This window comes from Eptatretus burgeri, chromosome 8, assembly GCF_056783735.1.
Source record: "Eptatretus burgeri isolate ZD-2024b chromosome 8, Ebu_testis_v1, whole genome shotgun sequence".
In the NCBI taxonomy this organism is placed as follows: Eukaryota; Metazoa; Chordata; class Myxini; order Myxiniformes; family Myxinidae; genus Eptatretus; species Eptatretus burgeri.
Genome location: NC_140968.1, coordinates 6,935,774 through 6,957,513, shown reverse-complemented (window position 1 = coordinate 6,957,513; position 21,740 = coordinate 6,935,774). Strand labels below are relative to the sequence as shown.

The window sequence follows — 21,740 nt, the reverse complement described above, 5'->3', positions numbered from 1 at the left end:
TTGAGCTGCAATTTAAATGCTCAACTGTATTTCTGTCTCAATAAAGGAAATGGATTTGTATTTAAAAGGTCAGAGAATGTGATTAGATGGCTAGTGTATGTGAGTTGGTAAAACTGCAGCATGTTGCTGTTTTGGTGAGAGAGAAGTGGACAGATGGACAATGTCAGAGATTTAAATGTTGATCGAATTCTGAATAGTGATGAGAGAGATTGGTTAAACATTATTTTTCCAAGATATTTCACTTCCATTTACTATGAGAGAAATGGAAGCTCACCAGGTTGATGAAACAATGTTAGCCTTTGGTATTGTTTAAGCTGTTTGGAGAAATTTATAATCATGTTATCAAAGTTCTTGTTTCCAAAATGGACGCTCTGCAGCCAAGGTGTGGTTTGCAGCTCGGCAACTTGATGTCATGGCCGAGCGGAGTGGAGATGGAAGAGTGGAGAGCTGAGAGCTCGGAAAAAAAAGAATTACACTGTGACGAAAATGATCGCCATGCTACTCTTGTTTAATTACTCCTGTGAATTAATGTAAGAATGTGCAACTTAGCTTTGAATTATTTTGGGAATCTATTTTGTGAATTATAATTATTATAATAAACCTAGCACACAGGTGTGTTTTGCACAGTTTTGCGCATACCTCGCCACAGCACACCAGTGTGTTTTTGACCTGTAATGGTAGTGATGGGGATAATCTTATGGTCAAAAGGACCAACCAGTGATACACGTGATAATGTTTGCATGTGATATTAATCAGAAAAGTGATTTTCACACACCTTTTACCAGATTGGTTGTCAAAATACACAAGCATGGAGGTTGTGTATGGTAACTGTGTTAATTACTTTCAGACTAAGCTCATTTAAAAAAACAAGAAAAGACCTCATTGAGAACGAACCATCATGTTTCTTTTAGTTATAATTGAGATAAACTTTTGTTTTGAGATTACAAATTCAGAATCTTTTTACTTATGGACCTTGTTAATCTGTTAATTGAGGATAGAGAAAAGTTACTGAGAATTGAATTAAGATAATAATATCTTAAGTTAAGGTACTTACATAATATTGAAAAAGGGTCTGCGTTATTAAATTGATCGACAGATTGGTCAACACATGATTTTGATTAAGTGGTACGTATTGCATGTTTCCTTGAGTAACTTGAGGTATTTCTAACACTGACTTGACCATCTTTCTTCAGTATGGAAGTGCTAAGTTGGCTGGAAATAAATAAATACATAATGGCAGTTACTCTGGAACTGCTTGTGAATGAAACTGTGAATTGCTTAGCAGATATGAATGTTAAAATGGTAACCGTGCAAAATCGAATCACATTGGATTTGGTACTTCAAAGAAGTAGCTAACTTTCATATTTTTGTATAGATGATGGAATATTTTTGGTGAAAAGAATTCTTGATTGCAAATTGGAACCCTGATAAAGACTGTTGCCCTTTCTACACAGAAATAGCAAATGAGATCAATGTTTTGAGTATACATACAACTGAGATTTCTGTATATTTTAGCATGTTGTTTTGGGAAATAACAATGAAAGGGATAAAATATTGACATGACATATAATGCAAGTTGAATGCTTCTGCAAGAACCTTTGTCATTCTTGTTGAAATACATGAGCCCATGACGTTTATGGATTGGCATGTTTAATCGATGCTTAACCCTGATTTTGTTTGTTTCGGTGTGTTGAGAGCAGTTGAACTATGCAATGTACGATTTCATCTAATGAAGTTTTGGAAGAACTTCCACCGAAAGATTGGACGATGGGGAGAACCCAGATTTGGGTGATTGGGCACTCAACACGTGATCATGAAACTACCCCATTCCTGAGGAGATAAGATGAGCGATGTGGTGAGAAAAAAAAGAAAGAAAAAGCCACTGAAGAGAAGGTTGGACAAGTCAAACCACATGTGTAAGCAAAGACTTGACGTCACCGTTGCATGGTGCCTACCTGGAGGAATGTCCTCAACCACACTCACAAATTACTGCTCTGCAAATACATCCTGAACTTGCTGTGGTTGCTTCAATGCACGACGAAGGCCCTGAAGGTCCACATTGTGAGTCATCTGCAACATGTGTAACGTGCACAGCTCACTTGGTGAATCAAACCTGATAACACAAACTGCTGCTACGAGGGCCCAAACTCTGCTGGAGCTGGATCTCTGTTCACCTCTCGAGTCCTTTTCGTCTCCTTCAACCCAGTGTCGGGCCCAAGCTCGTACCTGCCAAGATCTACCTTCTCTTCAGCTCAAGGAGTGCTTTTACTGCGTTTCCCCTTGGGTGCTGCTCTGTCTACACCCTGACCTGCTTGTCTTCTGACTTCGGGTAGCATGTCTTTTCAATTTGTGACACATCCTGATGAACAGGCCATGAATTCAAAGGAAACACACTTACTCACCTGGCTGGGACACTATTAAAATGGTCGTTATCCAGCATTCTTCTGATATGAGCATCCGCTGCCATTGTTGATTGAACTTGGATAATGTATCTTTTCTCCTCCAGGAACAGGGTACGTTAATCATGTGTAATATAATTATTCAAATTTTCCTGATAAGGAAAAAAGGGGGAAATTGTGAGAAAATAATTATATTAATGCACTCTCAATTATAATTGTTGCTGGTGCTTTATAAATTTAATTTTTATGCTATAAGTCAAATTGGCTGTCAGTGATGCTTCCCTTTACCCGAGTCTTTTAACCTAAATGTGATAAAAGGAATGTCTTGCGATGGAACAAAGTGACCTGGTTGATAACAGCAACTTTTGCCGAAATTATGTCATTCGCTTTTCACATAGAAGACACATATTGCAGTTGGAGTTCTTTTACCTGTATGTTTGTCAGCCATCTCCACTCTCCCAAAAAACATAAATGCCAGGAAATGTAATCTTGTTTTAGTGCAAATCATTGAAGATGTTTACCATCTCGGTGGTTTGTACTCCTTGGTACCAAGTTATAATAAAATAAACCAATGTCACCCGCAGGGTGACCCGTATCTTGCCAAAAGGTGACCACGTGTGACTTCTTTAAGGTCACACTGAGGTGAACAGAGCTGCTATCGACCAGGAGCGACTCCTTGAGGAATATCTGCCAACGAGAGATTCCGATGAGAATCGTTCTACAGAGTAACCATGAAAAATATGAGTTTTCCTCACAACGTCACCAAATGACATCATAATGTCTCAAGCTTGAAATAGCTAGAAAGCACTCATCGGGGTGTTCAATTTGAGGTACTACCACTATATGGTTCCTAAAACTTGAAAATTTGACCTTGGGGACAAATATATTTGACCTTAGGTGCTAACCATGAAGGTCAAGGCCAATCACCACCAAAAATTAATCAGCTGAGCACCAGACCATGAACTATATTCCCATGAAGTTTGAAGACGATCCGATCAAAATTACTCAAAAAATAAGGGTTTTGTCGACTCCCCTGATTTGCGACAAAGTGACCTTGACCTTTGACATTGACCTTCAAAATTTTATGCGCCGAAAGGGACCTCTATAGGCCTCTGATATGCGAAGTTACAAAAATTTCCAATGATAACTGTGCTCTGCAGAGTGATTTATACGTGATGACAGACCAAAAAAAAAAAAAAAAAACGTATGAAGGTCAAGGCCAATCACCACCAAAAATTAATCAGCTGAGAGCCAGACCATGAACTATATTCCCATGAAGTTTGAAGACGATCCGATCAAAATTACTCAAAAAATAAGGATTTCGTCGACTCCCCTGATTTGCGACAAAGTGATCTTGACCTTTGACCTTCAAAATTTTATGTGTTGAAAGGGACCTCGGAAGGCCTCTGATATGCGAAGTTACAAAAATTTCCAATGATAACTGTGCTCTGCAGAATTTTTTAAACGTGATTACAGACAAAAAATAAAAAAATAAAAAAAAAACAAAAACATACAAGCTGACTAACATATCTTGCAAAAACTTCGCTTTGGCAAGATAATTCTCTGATGTAATGTACTTTCCGTTGTGGACAGTGAATTTATCGGTGTCTTTGATTTGAGTAACAGGATTTACATCGACTCGGTTAAAACGGTTAACTAAAAGTAAGAAAAATGAAATAGAAAGAAATAAATTCCACAACAGAGGTGTAAAACGAGAAGCTGAAAGAGACCAGGGTGGTTGAGCAGTGAGGTAAGGAACGCTGGTAAGGAGAAGCAGAAGGCATTTATTCTTTTTAAAATAACAGGGCTGGAGTTCAATTTATCTCACAATCTAAGTAAACAGAGGAGAGTAAAGAAAATAACTTGGCATGCCAAAAGAGAGTATGAGAAGGACATGGCTAAGAATATCAAACATAACAGCAAGGCTTTCTTTCAGTTTATAAGGGGAAAAGAACAGGTTTGGATCAGTGTGGGGCCATTGAGGAATAGCACCGGGAGAGTGGTAAGTGATGAAGGTGAGATCGCAGGCTTATTAAACAGGTATTTTTTTTCAACTTTGACTTCCGGTTCCGGTTTTGAGCGGCAAGAGGTCTCCTTCGGGGCTCCCTGCTGACATTCTCAAAGTTAAGTTCCGGTTGTTATTTGTCCCGTTTTAACTGTTTAATTTTCTCACCTACATGTTAATGTGTGTTCCTAGTTCGGTTTTGTTTCAAAAATCGTGCTATTTTGTGAGTATTTTTGTCGACGTTCTTACTTGGTGTTTGAGGCCTAGTCCTAGGTTTGAGGCCTACCGGTTCCACTCGGTGTTCGATCGTTTTTTTTTGTTTGTTTGTTTGTTTTTTCTCCCCATTACCTTCAATTTCTATCCTCCCCATTACCTTCAATTTTCATCCTCCCCACTTTCCAAACATCCCCCATTCTCCCAACTAATCTCTTTCTTATCTCAAAAAAAAAAAAAAAAAAAAAAAAAAAAAAAAAAACCCAACAATAACAACAACACGCTCACCTTCTCCCGATTCTGCTACTTCTTCTTCCTCTTAACTTCCTCCTCGTCTTCCTCGATTTCTTTTTTTTTTTACACTTCCATGACCTAATCTGTTGAACTCTCTCATACATTAATATTAACAACAAAAACGATCTTATAATGCTTCATCTTCCTCTCTCACACATGTGGTACTCTTTACTGTTTCACAATGCACTTCTCTTCTGCTATTTTAACAGACTGCTCTCATTTCGACCTCTCCTTCATTCCTTGCCTAAAAAATCCAACTATTACAGCGCTTCTTCTCTCCATGCTCTGAATTCGCCTTCATTGCATCCATCAAGAATTGTGTTAAATCGCATCTCTGACCTAAAACTTTTAAAACACACAGTTTGCCATGGATGCTCGCTTTCCATCAACCATTCTTTTTTTCCAACTTCAGTGCCAACTCACCCCCCTCACCCTCACTCTCACTCTCAAAGCAACCATCCCACTCTTCTCCCTCCAAGCCTCCCTCTCACCTCTTTCAAAAATTCCCCCCTCACCTTTCTCCCACCTTTCATCCCCCTCACTCTTCCTTCTCTAAGTTGCCCCCCTCTCATCCACCAACCTGCCTCCCTCCACTGCCCTCTCACCTCCATCTCTTCCTCCACCTCCTCAAACCCTCAACTGCCATCTTCCTTGTCTCTTGTCCCCCCTCTCTCCCAGCACCACAGAGCCTTTTCTCCCTCCTCATTCGGCCCCCTCCCTCGCTATTCTGCAATACCCCACACTCCTTCAGCAACCCTCCTTACCTCCCCTCGTCCCTCGTCCTACCCTCCCCCGCCCCCTCCACCTCCTGCACCCAAAGCCTCCTCCCCTACCTCTTCATTAAATGTGTGGACCTCAAATATCCGGGGCCTTCGCTCAAACCTTTCAGATCTTTCCATGCAGGTTGCCACTGACAAACCAGACATTATCTGTCTAACAGAAACTTTCCTCTCCCAAGACGTGTCTGACTCCCAAGTATCTCTCCCTGGTTACTCCCTCTTACGGTATGACAGACCTGAGCCTCGTCCTGGTGGAGGTGTTGCTCTCTTCATCAAAGACTCTATTCCTCACTGTGCCTGCACTGCTCTCACTGCCCCACACCCCCAGGAATACCTCTGGCTTCGGCTTCCCCTCCACTCCCACCTCATGTTTATATGTGTACTGTACCGTCCACCGAACAGTGATGACTCCATCTACACCTCACTCTCCGAAAACATGGACCATCTTCTATCTTCTCATCCAAACTCTCTCTTCCTCTTATGTGGCGACTTCAATTGTCATCACGCCAGTTGGCTAGGTGTGGGTACCTCTCTCACCTGCCATGGGACGTCAGCAAAAGCTTTCTGTGACTCATTGGGACTGACTCAATCGGTCAACTTCCCGACCCGGATCTCAACCAATGGTACTCCATCTCTTCTGGATCTGATTTTGACAAATTTCCCTGACAATATCTGCTGCTCTTCCTTCGCTCCAATTGGTTCTTCTGACCACGTCCTTGTTAAAGTGGACATCTCTCTGGCTGTCATCAGAGAACCACCTCACCGCCGTCGAGTCTGGCATTTCACTCAAGCCGACTGGCAGGGTCTCCGAGCAGCCATCAAACTTACAGACTGGTCTCCTATCACTACTTTCTCAAACATCAACTCATCCTGGGAATTCTTTCAAAGAAACTTGCTCTCCCTCATGCACAGATTTATCCCCTCTCGTGTTCAGTTGTCTTACCCTTCCTCCCGCCCTTGGTTTACTGAAGCTTGTGGCGAGGCAGTTGTCCTGAAACAACTTGCCTTTGCCTCATGGAAAGCAAACCCAACTGAGGGCAATCTCAGTTCTTTCCACAAAGCTCGGAACAAGTGTGTATCTACCCTCAGGAGAGCCAGAAAACAACATCTTTCTCATCTCAAGTCTGAACTCTCAGACCTCTCTCCCTCCTCAAAATCCTGGTGGCGTTTAATCAAATCTGTTTCTGGTGTATGTTCCCCCTCCATCCCCTCCCTTACCTCAAATGGCCGCACTGCTGATTCCACACGTGATAAAGCTGAATGTCTAAACTCGGTGTTTGCAGCTAAATCTTGTGTCCCAAACCCATCACTATCTCTACCCACTTTACCCAGTCGCACCCAACTGTCCCTGGACTCTGTATCCTTTTCTCCTGACAAGGTGGAGAGCTTGCTTTCAAACCTCGAGTCAGATTCTGCAACCGGTCCAGACGGCATCAGCCCACGTGTCCTCAAAGCCTGCTCTTCTGCTCTTGCTCACCCTCTCTCTGTTCTATTCACCCTCTCATTTTCCCAAGGTCATCTGCCATCTGCTTGGAAATCTGCTAACATCACTGCCCTGCATAAAAAAGGTGCAAAAACAGATCCCTGTAACTACAGACCAATCAGCCTTCTCCCAATCATCAGCAAGGTTATGGAATCCATCATTGCTTCAGACATGAAATCCTTCCTCTTCTCCAATGGCTTGATTTCCAATCATCAATTTGGTTTCAGACCAGGTCACTCTACCCTGGATATGCTGCTACTGCTCTCCCATCAATGGATGGAGGTCCTCAATGCCAGACAGGAAATCCGAGCCGTATCCCTGGACATATCACGTGCTTTTGACACAGTCTGGCACCCTGCCCTACTCACCAAACTCTCTTCCCATGGTATTCAAGGCCATCTCCACTCATGGCTCGCAGACTTCCTCTCCTGTCGCAGTCAACGTGTGGCCTAAATGGAGTTCTTTCATCCCCTCTTCCTGTGCAGGCTGGAGTTCCTCAAGGTAGCGTTCTGGGCCCTGTTCTTTTTCTGGTTTTCATCAATGATCTCTCGGACTCTCTGGAAAATCCTCTATTTCTCTTTGCCGATGACTCCACCCTCTGCCGTTACCATCTGTCATCCCTCAGACCGGCAAGCAGCAGCTTCTTCGCTCACTGCAGATCTGGATAAAATCACAAACTGGTCCAACACGTGGAACATGTCTTTCAATCCACACAAATCTCACACTCTCACTATGTCTCTTCGAAAGGACCGTTTACAAAACCCCCCCATCCACTTTCTCAACAATCCACTGGAAGAAGTCTTTTCTTTCAAGCTTCTGGGTCTCACTATCTGCCATGACCTTTCCTGGGAAAGTCACATTTCCAACCTTGCCTCAAAAGCCAGTCGCCGACTGGGAATCCTCCGTCGTGCAAAGTCCTTCCTCGGCCCTCTTGAGCTCCTGACTACTTACAAAGCTTTTGTCCGTAGCCTGATGGAGTACTGCTCTCCCCTCTGGGCTGGTGCTCCTGCCTCCCACCTTTCTCGACTTCACGCTGTCGAAACCAGGGCTTTTAAGATCATTGGCATCTCCCGCAATGAAGCTGAGTCTTTGGGCCTCTCACTCAATCACCGCAGGTTGGTCGGTGGTCTTTCTGTCTTCTACCGACTCCTCTCCAGCCTTGCCCCCCCTGCTCTCTCTGCGATTTGTCCCAACCACATTTCCACAGGGCGCTCAAGGTCCGCCAACAACCCCCTTCTGGTAAAACTACCAAAATCACGAATCACTGCTCATCTTCACTCTTTCATTCCTCTTTTTCCCGCCTTTGGAATAAACTTCCTCACTCTATTCTTTCCCATTCTTCCCTCCAGGCTTTCAAAACAGCTGTTCACCACCACCTCTTATCTTCCCCCATCCAAATCCTCGATCTTTTCTACGCCCGATAATCCACCCATGCCCACTTCCTTCAATTCTCCTGTTTTCCTTCCTGAAAGTCCCTGTAATGTCCATCTTCTCCTCGCCATGTTCCCCGTCCCATCCCCATCCCTCTCCCTTCCACAGTTCACCTGTGTCTGTTCCCCAATGTTTTGTCCCTTCAACTCCCACCCCTCTTGTCTCATGCCTCCTTGCTGTGAGTTGTGTGTTAGCTCTCATACGAGCCTCGACCAAGGTATACAAAAAAAAAAAAAAAAAAAAAAAAAAAAAAAACTTTTACACAAGCGCAGTCAGGAGAATTGCCAATCTCTGAGAATATCCATTGAGGTGTTGAGGAAGGGCTTTTACAGAAGATCCAGGTTGGTGTGCAGGAAGTAAAAGAACAGCGAGGTAATCTAAGAGAAGATAAGACTCCGTGTCCACATAGTACCCGAGAATGATGATGGAGGTAAGGCCTAAGTTACATTTGCTCTACGGCGAGGATATGGCGGCCGTACACCCTCTGAATTGACAGAAACGTGCGGCGGCCGCAGAGTTTCTGCGGTGGCCTCAGGGTGGCCCGATGCCATTTGGCTATATTTTACAGGCGGTAAGGTTGCCATGGAATTATAACGCGGAGTTATAACTTTTTTTTCATTTATACGTTCGCCGTAGCAATTCGACAAGCCGAAACAAAAGAAATGGGAAAAAAAAAATGAAAAAAAAATCAACCCATTCGCTACCGTCCGTCTGGCCGCACGTTCGCCTTTGGGCCCCCTGCGGTCGCCTTGCGGGCACCTTGAGGCTACCTTGGGTCTGCCTTGAAAATGCTATGGCCGCCGCAGGGCCCCCTTAAGGTCACCGTGCGACATCAAATCAAAGACCGTACGGCAACCCCACGTTTTCGGTCTCCATAATTTCTAAGACCAAGGCCGAAGTCACATTTGCTCTACGGCGAGGATACGGCGGCCGTACGCCGTCTGAATTGACAGAAACGTGCGGCGGCCGCAGAGTTTCTGAGGTGGCCTCAGGGTGGCCCTACATTAAATGGCTATATTTTACAGGCCGTAAGGTCGCCGTGGAATTATAACGCGGAGTTATAACTTTTTTCATTTCTACGTTCGCCGTAGCAATTCGACAAGCTGAAACAAAAAACTAGTAAAAAAAAATATATATTAATGCATTCATTACCGTCCGTCTGGCCGCACGTTCGCCTTCGGGCCCCCTGCGGTCCCACTGCGGTCGCCTTGCGGGCACCTTGTGTCTGCCTTGAAAATTCTATGGCCGCCGCAGGAATGCCCGAAGGTCACCGTGCGACATCAAATCAAAGACCGTACGGCAACCCCACGTTTTCGCTCTCCACAATTTATAAATACGCCGTGCAGCTCCCCGAAAAATAAAAACATATGTGACTGCTACATTGTATGACCGTGGAAATACTGCGGCCGCCGTATAATTGCTAGTGGCCGTAGATTTTGGAGACCCCACGGCCGCCGTGGCAAATGTGACCGAGGCCTCACTGAGCAGGAAAGCGAGATTTTAACAGATATTTTCAATAGTTCCCTGGAGTCAGGACAGGTAGCGGAGGATTGGAGAGTGGCAAATTTCACACCACGATTTAAGAAAGTTTCCCAGTTCTTCTCTGGATCCTATCAACCTCTGGTCGTTTGACCAGTTTTCGGGAATGTGTAAGCTGTGGTTGCGGGGAAGGTGTTGGAGACATTAATTAAGGACCAGATGAGGAACCATTGAGACAAATACAAACTCATTAATGGAAGTCAGCATGGGTTTTCCAAAGGTCGTTCCTGTTTCACAAATCTTATGGAGTTCTAAGAAGCAGTGTCTGATTGGGTGGATGAGGGAAAGGCAGTGGATTTCATAAATCCAGACTTTAAGAAGGCATTTGATAAGATACCACTTTTTTGATTCGTGGAAGGCAGCAAAGAGTAGCTGTGAGTGATAGGATGTCTTGTTGGGAGGATGCAAGTAGTGGGGTACCTCAGGGATCAGTATTCGGACCATTACTATTCATTATTTACATCAACGATTTGGAAATTGGGGTGAAGAGTAAGCTTTCCAAATTTGCAGATGACACAAAGCTTGAAGGTAAGGTGAATAGCAGAGGGGGTGGTGATCAGATTCAGGAAAGTATTGATACTTGCAGAGATTGGGCAAAAGATTGGCAGAAAAAATTTAACCTGAACAAGTGTAAGGTGTTGGGGATGGGAAAGAACAATGAAAATGGAGATTACAAGATGTAAGGGGTAATTTTGGAGCATATCACACAGGAGAAGGATCTGGGGGTGGGAAGAGATATGGGAGGTGAGCAGGAACCACAATGCCAGGTGGCTGTCAGAATAGCAGAGGGTTTTAGGTTGTATTCAGAGGGGGATCATTTATCGATCAAAAGAGGTGGTGTTAGCATTGTACAGGAATATAGTGAGGGCCACATCCAGAATATTGTGTGTAGTTTTGGTCACCACAACTCAGGAAGGACATACATACCATGGAGAGGGTTCAGTGCAGGGATACTCGATCAATTCCAGTCCAAGATATACTCAGCTCTGAGGAGTGGATGAAGGACACAGGGCTTTATCCACTGGAAAGAAGGCGGTTACGAGGAGATATGCTCGATATGTTTTAGATAATGAAAGGAAGAGATAAAATAAGTGAAGATAAATTATTCAACAGAATAGACAGGGATAGGACCAATACCATAGCTTGAGAGAGAAAAAAAAAGTTAAGATGGTTGTAAGACAGGGGACTTTTACTCAGAAAGCAGTTTCTGCATGGAATGGCCTCCATGGAAAGGTAGTGGCAGCAGAAACAGGAGATAAGTTTAAATTCGAATTATATAGATACCTGGAAGTTTTGGAGATAGAGGTGTACAGGGATGTTGAGAAGACTTTTCGGTGGTTTGAGCATTGATGGGGGATTGTGTGTATGTATGCGGAGTGCTGTTGGTGGGGGTCTTGTGAAGGGGGGATGTGTGGTTGTTGATGTGTGTGTTTAAACCAAGCCCATGCCCCCTCCCCTGAGGGGAAGAAAAGAAAGAAGAAATATTGAAAAAAAATACAAAAACTACAAAAAAACCCCCAAAAAACGAATTCATGAATTAAATACATTTTCTTGCTTGGATCTTGTGTTGATAAATGAGTGTGGTGTTCAAGCAGGCATCATGGGCTGAACGGCCTCCACCTGTGTCTGATTTCTTTGTATATGAAGTGATTCTTCACCATTGAGAGATTTGGACAAAAACGAGATTGGACTGCATGGCATGATATATAAACCAGAGAGAGGGTATCAAAGCCACCCAATTCTCGCCTTTTGAAACATTTATCGTTTTTAAAAGACGAGTCTAATAATATTTTTTATAAAGCATTGCAGTGAAGTTTGATCCAAATAATTGCAAAGAAATATATGTATTTGTATATTGTAATCAGTAAAAAATAGTGTGGTCGATAAAAACATTAGAAAGGAAATAACTTGCACAAAAACTTTAACATTTTCACGCTCACGCTCATGCCGGGGGTATCGCTATAGCTCTCTGTTCTTCGAACAAGCGAGCTAAAACTGTATTGGGCCCAAAATGTTCTTGTGGACCAGGTATAACCTAGAGGAGGTACGCACTCGACCGAGTGCCTTTCTCGTTTGTTTGTGTACAGTTTGGGGCTGTCTCATTTTCTGGGGGGGGGGGGGGTTGTGGGGGTGAGGGGGGAAGGTAATGTGCCACTGATGCAGTGCCCCTGTTGCGAGCAACTGGAACTCATTTTCCCCAACATCAGAAGGATGACAGGCTGAATCAACCCACTTGGTGCGAATTTATTGGTGCAGCAAGGGCTCAATCTCAAGACCTGAAGATCTCAAGCCAGCAACCTCACCCATCAAGCCAACACCAAGCCTTGTATGAAGGTAATCCAATATCTTTCTCAACACTTTATGCTTTCCAGTGAGGTCATCTTCATTAGACTCAGACCCATCACTCTCATCGTCTTCACTCTGATTGAGAGAAGATCCTCGAAAGAAGAGGTAAAATCAACACAAAACAGATGCAAAAGAAAAATATCAATGGACAATACCACAATGTTCAGATGCGTGTGAATTGTGGAAAGTTGACGTCAATTTCATAAAATGTTGTTGTTGTTGTTGTTGTTCTTCTTCTTCTTCTTCTTCTTCTTCTTGGTGAGCCAGTTTCTCATTTACCATGTCTCCTAGTTTGAGTTCAAGGGTTCAGAACATGTAAGATTGGGCCAAGTCTTTCATGAAGTGGTTGGAAAAGCCTGATATGATTGGAGTTGGTAAAGGCAGGTTGTTGTAATTTGTTCACAGTGCTGGAAATAACTTGACAACTCTTCATGAAAGACATCAAAAGATGTTTTGTTTCTCCAAACGAATACTATCAGAGGGGACACCCAGCACAAGGTCCATCTGAGGGACTGCTCACTTGTGACCAAACGTCCCACTGACGAAGCACCAATGTTATTTCATGAAACGGATGGAATCACCAGGAAGGACATTCCTATCCGCCGTTCGAAGCGAGGGAAAGATGACCTTTCGGACATCAACCCTTTGTCCGACGAAAAATGCCACAAACAGTTAGACACGAGCCTTCACGAGCAAGACGAGCTCTTCATTCGACACTGTATGGTCAGGATGATCATCAAATCAGACTGCACAGTTCAGAGGTAAATTCACTCCCTCTGAACAGCCCTGTTGGACACAGATCAATTTATGAATGGGGAATTCTGTTCAGGAAAAGGATAAAAGAGGAATAATGGTGGACCAGAGTTGGTGTCAAAGCCACCCAATGCTCTCCTGTTTATACATTTACCGTTTTTAAAACTCATCTAATAATTAATATTTTTCATAAAGCATTGCAGTGAATTCTGATCCAAATAGTTTTTAAGCAATATATGTATTTGTATATTGTAATCAGTAACAAGAGCGCAAGTGAGCACAATATATGCCTGAACATGAAGGTATATACAGAATTGTGCAACCACATGGAAATCCTGGTTGCCATGGCAACCACTTCAGATGACGAGCGTCTGTTGCGACACACCGTCTCCACAGTCTGTACCTATGTACCAGATATGAAACGTGAAAGTTGAAAACTTTGGGAGTTCGAGTGCGGACAGGAACGGATGGAAAACACCATCCTGATTGCCATGGCAACCACTTTACATGACGAACGTATGTCACAACACACCGTCTCCACAGTCTGTGCCTATGTACCAAATATGAAACGTGAAAGTTGAAAACTTTGGGAGTTAGAGTGCAGACAGGAACGGACGGACGGTCGGACGGTATCACATAATACGTCCCGATATATATGTATGTGTATATATATATATATATATATATATATATATATATATATATATATATATATATATATATATATATATATATACATATATATATATATACATATATATATATATACATATATATATATATATATACATATATATATATATATATATATATATATATATATATATATATATATATATATATATATATATATATATATATATATATATATATATATATATATATATATATATATATAAATATATATATATATGTATATATATATATATATATATATATATATATATATATATATATATATATATATATATATATATATATATATATATATCGGGCGTATAAAAAAGTGTTGTAGATAAAAACATTAGAAAGGAAAAAATAACTTGCACCAAAAACTTCAACATTTTCACGCTCACGCCGGGGGTGTGCCACAACATGGATGCCAACCATCGCGACAGCTCACGCCAACCATTGCTGTAGCTCTCTTTTCTTCGAACAGGCAAGCTAAAAAAACACACAAATGCATCTGAAACAGTGTTGGACAGCAATAAAGAAGATAAAATTACATTTTTGGATCGATATTGAAGGGGTTTATATTTCATAATCAAAGAAGTCTTCTTCTTCATTCGTCTGCAGCACAAAGCAGCAGGACAACAACATTGCATGAGCATCTGGATGTACTACAGATACAGTGCCCTCCACTGGTTAGGGGAGGAATTCTTAATTTGTTCAGAATGTCAGTGATAGCTCGCTGACTCTTCGCAAAAGACACTGTGGGATGTTTAACATCCACCAACTCATGCCGGCACATGGGACTCCCATTTAATGTCCATCCGATGGATGGCACACACATTTGTGAATGACCCTGCCTGTGCAACTACAGGATGACAGTTTATAGCTTGGTCAGGATTCAAACTCAGGCAAGACAACATCGAGACAAGTGTGCATACCTCGAAGCATTCCTGTCAGCCACACAAAGCAGACCAAGAACTTCCAAAATGGTTCCAAGAAAGGTTTCACTCATGAGGAAGGATTCGAAGAAAAAAAGAAATGATGTGACATTTGAGAGAAAATAAAATATCATGAAAACAAAATATTGTCCGGTGGTGATCTGACGTGATCATTGCCCACTCTCTCCCAAGCTTCTTCACCTCAGTTTCACAGTGTGTCTTTGGTCCAACTTCTTCGCTCTCTGCAGATCTGGATAAAATCACAAACTGGTCCAACACAAAGAACATGTCTTTCAAGATGAACAAATCTCACACTCTCACTGTCTCTCAGAAAGGACCATCCGGTACCCCCCACCATCGCCTTTGTCAACAATCCTTGGGAAGGAGTCCTTTAATTCAAGCTTATGGGTCTCACTATCTGCAATGATCTTTTCTGGGAAAGCCACATTTCCAAACTGGCCTCCAAAGCCAGTCACTGACTGGGCATCTTCCATCCTTCCTGCAAAAGTCCTTCCTTGGCCCACCTGAGCTCCTGATCACATGCAAAGCTTTCAGCTGCGGCATGATGGAGTACTCCTCTCCCCTCTGGGTTGGTGTGCCCAACTCTCACCTTTCTCAGCTTCATGCTGTGGAAACCAAGGCATTTAGGATCATTGGTATCTCCCACTGTGATCCTCTCACTGTCTCACCACAAGCAGATCGGTGGTCTTTCTGTCTTCTGCCATCTCCTGTCCGGTCCACCCCTCACCCCCCCCTCCCACTGCTCTATCTCCGGTGTTCCCCCATATTTCTGCGTGGTGCTCCAGATCCGCCAGCAACCCCCTTCTGGTAAAACTGCCAAAATCACTGTTCAACTTCACTCTTTCATTTCTCTTTTTCCCCCGCCTTTGGAATAAACTCCCACACTCTTCAATCCCACTCTTCCCTCCAGGTATTCAAAACAGCTGTTCAACACCACCTCTGATCTCCCCCCATCCAAAACCACAATCTTTACTTCCCCCCTTTATTCACCCCAAACCCACCTCCTTCAAATTCCCTGCTTTCCTTCCAGAAAGTTCCCTGTCGTGTAAGGTCCTGAAAGTCCGTGTGGTGTCCATGTGGTGTTTACTCCATGTACACCATCCCATCCCTCTCCCTTCCCCAGATCTAATGTCTCTGTTCTCCAGTTTTGTCCTTCCCTCTCCATCCATCTTGTCTCCTGCCCCCCTTGTTGTGCGTTCTGTGTGATAGCTCTCATACGAGCCTCGACAATGTACACAAAAAAAGAGCTCACCACCCCAACCATTAAGCCAACACCCCATAAAATGAGCCAAAAATTATCCTTAACAGTTAAAGTCGCAATCATACATTCGTCCAGCAGCAAAGAGAGGCCCTGCAACCTAAATGATGTTAACCCATGGGACTTCAAGTCCTCCGACACGCCTCGTGATCCTGGATACCTGAAGCCAAGGGTCGCTGATCCTAACATAACTCAACAGATGTTCTAAGATTCCAGATCTTACAGCGCTAAGTATACAGCACTGATCAACACCTTAGGACCAAAAGGCACAGGGCATTGAGCATCAATCAAATGCAGCACCTCGCTTATGCGCCAACTAAGAATCAGTAGGCACCTTTTAGTTGCTCGTGCTACGATTCAAAATCAGCGGAGCAGCTCGGCAAGCCCCTCGAATGTTCGAATGCCTGTATCAAAGCATTCAAACTTGGCATGGATTTCCCACAATTCAGCTTTCCCGGCACAGATTACCATAACCTGGTTTTAATCCAGATGTTACAGCGTGAAGGTTCAAATAAATGACTCAACTCAATTTCCTCGGGGTGGCGTTACCCAGTCGGGTCAGAGGCAAGGCACATGACTTTATTGAACGCAGGACACAGTGAAAGGGTCAGGAAAGGGAATCTGAAGCGGTCCCCTTTCCTGCTCCTTCAGGTGGCCACCTGCACCCACATCACCTCAGCCGACGTCACTCTGACCTCCGGTGCCGAACACCCCCCTCCACACCCCTTGCCCACAGGATGTTGCGAGCCCTCCTCACTGTGTCAATTTCTTTGGTGCTATCACCGGATGCTTCAGTGGAATTGAACACTCCAGTTCTCATGAGAGTTGAATCATTTATTTACGTGTACATGGAAACAAATACACAGATCAACACCAAGATGAGATGCTGTGAACTTCCTTCTTTCCATTCTGTTTTATAAGCCAATCTTCCTTCTCGCAAAATTATTTGCAGAAAAAGTGGGAATGAAGGGGCATGGGTTACACAAAGAACAGTGCTTGTTGCTGAAGCTTACTGACATCTTAATGGCCTGCAAAGATGTTTCCAAGCTGAAAACATTCCAGCCTCAAGATAAAAGGTGGGATGTTCAGAGAAAACACAGCTGTGCGCAGTATTTTTATGACCAAACACAGTATTCGAGAGGAATAGGGATGGGTAACTGGCAAAGAAACATTGTGAGAGAGGAGGCTCATGGTTCAATGCCTGACAAGATTGGGATATACATTGGCAAGCAACCCCAACGACCCTGAGCTTTGCAGCTGCGAGCTTATCAGCCGAACATTCTAACCTTCCCGTTGACTGGGCAAGTGGGTTTTAAACACACTTCCATGATTCTTATTGGTGAACAACACCACAAATGATGGCAAAACAACTTCAGTTAGTTGCAATGCTTTGCAACAGATGAGACCGTTACAAGCATTTAAAAGCACACACGAGGAAATGAGTATCATCAGTTCATTACCTTGCATAACAGGAAATGGTTGGTGCAGCATATTATACATTTCACAAGACAGAATTATTTTCTTCCACAACCCCACTTCAAGTGTGATATATGGTTCTTTTGTTGAATTGCATGTTTGGATTGACCACACTTATGGTGTGATATGGTTCTTCAATATCATTGAATATTTTGCCTTTTATCTATTGATAATTCCAGCAATCTCTGTGTGTCTGTGACCGCTGTTTCTCGACAACCACTTGTCTGATCGAATTGAAAATTGCCAGGTATATTGCTGGGGACCTGAGTATGTGCCTTTTCAAAGTTTGATATTAATCGGACAAGTGATTCCCAAGTTATGGGCATTTATTTACCAACCAATGACATAACACGTTGCTGCGGCCATTTATTTACCAACCAATGACATGACACGTTGCTGTGTAGGTGTGGCCATTGTAGAAGAGATCCTCAGGCGTGTTCCCCATTACGGGTTACAACGTACTTCAGTACTTCCGGATAATGATGACTTCCTCAATTCCAATAATTTCTCGATTTGTTATCCGCATTTATAGATAAGCACGATGCCCCAATCCAGTCGTCGTTTACGAGAGCGAAGGAACGGACTATGTTGTTGTTTGAAAGCTTTTTTTTCTCGCACGTACGGGCACGCACTAGTTTCTGTAATGTTCGTATTGATACAAAAATACCATCCAAATTCCTCACAGCATGACAAAATTGCGAATTCTGAGTCTGGATATACCACCTGATGCATTCAGTTATCGATCTATAATTCCAGCAATCTCTGTGTGTGTGTCTGTGTGTGTGACCGCTGTTTCTCGACAACCTCTGGTCCGATCTAATTGAAACTTGCCAGGCATATTGCTGGGGACCTGAGGATGTGCCTTTTCAAGGTTTGATATTAATCGGACAAGTGCTTCCCAAGTTATGGCCATTTATTTACCAAACTAATGGGAAGACACGTTGTTGCGTGGGCGTGGCCGATGGGGAAGGGAAGCACAGCCGCGTTCCCCATTACGGGTTACAACGTACGGGCTTCCGGAGAGTGATTACTTCGTGTATTCTAATAATTTCGCGATTTCTTATGCGCATTTATAGATAAACACAATGGCCCAAGTTATGATCGTTTTCATATTAGACGGTGTATATAATAAATTTCGGGAACATCAGAGTGCTGGTATGCTCCAAACCAGGAAGTACATTTTTACTCTCTCTTTTTGTTTTTCCTTGCCACGACATTGCGAAAAGGTAAAATACGTTGGCGCTAATTGAATAATTGGGTATTAAAAATAAATTGCGAATAACCGCAACTGCGAATAATATCGAACTTCCGGGTCACGCACGTACGGGTACGTGAGAGCGAAGAAACGACCTGTGCGGTTTATTTATTTATTTATTTTTTTTACGGGCACGTACTAGTATTCAATAAAAAATAAGCAGTATCATGACGCACGTGTGTTTTGGATCATTTATTGGAGAACAATTTTACTATTCCTGTTCTTGGTAGATTTACTGAAATTTTTTGACTCTTCAACTGTCGAATAAATACAATCATTAATCTGATTGGAATATACATTTGTCCATAAACTATCACGTCTTTATTGGTGAACACAGGAATTTGTGATTGGAGATAGTTAACCAAAATTGTTCAATGACTGGTCGATTGCATCAGTAATATATTTACTCTTCAACTATAGTTAACTAGCATAACCTGCGCTCTGCGCGACATGTTGGGGTGGGTGTGTTTGAGAAAGGAACTGATGCAGAGTATCAGTGGTAATTTTACTTTAATGCAGAAAGTGGAATATGATTTCACTGTTTCAGAACCATTTTAGTTAATTTTTTTGCACCATGCACCTCATATGGTCTTTGACATAATGTAAGCCGAATATCACGTTACTCGAGCGCAGAACAAGGTCAAAGATAGCGCGACACGAAACCACAAACTCGGAAATAATATATAAGATGGTAACAGCATCGAACATTGAACACGTGAAAGTATTTCCCTGAAGTTTGTAATCTAAATTATCAATGACTGCATCTTGACAGAGTTTTCATTTTAACTTTGGGGTTTTTCATCATTCTCCACCTGCAATGCTCAATATACTGTTGAAGCAAGACATGTCATTCCAATTTCACCTTCTATATATATATATATATATATATATATATATATATATATATATATATATATATATATATATATATATATATTTTTATATATATATATATATATATATATATATATATATATATATATATATATATATATATATATATTTTTTTTTTTTAAACTGCTGAACTTTAAAGCTCAATCTCACTAAGCTGCACTTCGATTATTTGAGCCAAAAAATAAAAAGAGGCCTGGACCATACCACAAACCCATATACTTTCTCATCAACCCTCTTGAAGAAGTTCAGTCACTCAAACTCTTGAGTCTCACACTGAGCCATGATCTCTCTTGGACAAGCCATATTTCATCATAGAACTCCAAAACTAGACGAGCTCATGTCCACCAGCAAGGCTTTCATCCACAGATTAATGGAGTCCTGCTCTTCTGCCTGGGTCCCATATTGCTATCCTTGAAGCCGTGGAAACAAATGCTTTCAAGATCATTGGAGTTTCTCACGATGAAGCTGAGTCGATGCGACAATCACTTCACCATCGCCACCAGGTTGGTGGTCGTCATCTTCTTCCGACTCATTTCTGGTCCTGCACCCTCTACATGCTTCTTCTATCCGAGGTATGTGCAGGACGCACGCAGTCTTCCAGCAACCCCTTCAGAGTGAAACTGATAAAATTCAGAACCACTGCTTACCTCCACTCATGTGTTCCTTTTTCCAACATCGTCTTCAATCTGATTCTTCCCTCCAGGTCTTGAAGACACCTGTTCACCACCATCTCAAGTCATCACCCAGCCAAAACCATTATATTTTCTCCACGCGGTAAACGATCCCCCACCACTTCCAACATTTTGCTCATGTGTCCAACTTGTCCACCCCTTACGCTGTCCCGAACCACTCATACCTTATGTCAGTCTCCGTCTATTTTTTCCCCTCCACCCTGCTGTTGACGTTTCCCCTTTCCACTGCTGTTCTCTTTGTGATGTTGTATAGTGATCTTTTCGGTGCCAGAGCTCTTTCTCCATGCACACAAAAAAGTCGAGGATTGAATGTTCTCCTCCTTCTCAGGTGCAAAAGACAGTACATGAGTGAAGATCAAAAGACAGTGGGTCAGGATGAGAGGACTTAAATGGTGTTTTCCATGTTGAAAACTCGGAAGGGAAGATCAGGATTGGACTAGCACTCATCCATTGCCTTTTCTCCTTGGGATAAGCTCAATGTCGTGATTGTGAAGAGCATCAGAAATGTGGGATGCCATGCAGACCAGGACTTTTGAATTTTGGCATCTTGGTGAGTGCTTCATCATTTTCTGTTTGGGAATTATCATTTGACGAGTATCCTCTCGATGTTGCTTCTATTTTCCAAGTTTTGGACCTGTTCCATCTTTTTGTTGTGTTCTTTTCAGTTTTGATAAATCCCTTTCCAAAAGTAGTTCATCATTTTCTGGGGTGGAGGGATTGCAAGTCTGCTTCTATTTTCTTACTTTTTGATTGACACTTTTGAGTAAATTTTCAAACTGGTGGACTTTTCTTCTTTCATTTACTTTGTTTGTTTGTTTGAGTTTTTTCAGGCTCTCAGTGGTTGTTATCTACTTTGGATTTCAAAGGGTGAGAGGAAGCTCTCTCAGAACTCAATATCTCCACCTCCTTTTTGGTAAAGGATAATGATTCATAAACCAAAGTGTGAAATGTCCTTCTCATCGCCTCATTCCAAGGACTCGTTTCAAAATCTTCACTGAACCTCTGACAGGCTCTAATTGGAGCTTGTTTGGGATGATATTCCCAGAGTGATATTCAAGTACTCAGTCAGGGTTTTCCTTTTCATTCCTCTCACTGCGACTATCACTGGTATAACTTCAGATTACTTCATTTTTGAGGTCCTCTTGACATCATTTTAGAAAACCTGGTATTTTGTCATTTTCCTGATTTCTGTGATATGTTGTCCAAAGTCATTGGGAACTGAAACCTCAATGAAAAATGCTGATTTTCCCTTTTTGTGTTTGAGCACGATGCCCGGTCGCAGTACTTGATTT

The 21,740-nt window shown here is 42.5% G+C and overlaps 1 protein-coding gene across 4 annotated transcripts in view; it reads right to left on the bottom strand.

The window, feature by feature from the left end:
* Positions 1-8,857: 8,857 nt before the first annotated feature.
* Positions 8,858-21,740, bottom strand: part of LOC147021010 (uncharacterized) — a 54,712-nt gene continuing 41,829 nt past the window's right edge. For 2 of the 4 annotated variants that reach the window (XM_085893557.1, XM_085893558.1), the window contains one exon: positions 16,951-21,740. This exon is cut by the window's right edge and continues 2,513 nt beyond it. Coding sequence is in view for 2 of the 4 variants with exons in the window: in XM_085893560.1 (XP_085749686.1) it covers positions 11,102-11,129; positions 14,319-14,406 (116 nt within the window). In the remaining 2 variants the exon portion in view is untranslated. Of the gene's footprint in view, positions 11,130-14,318; positions 14,407-16,950 lie in introns of those variants that run through there. The other 2 variants (XM_085893560.1, XM_085893559.1) reach the window with 2 other exon arrangements.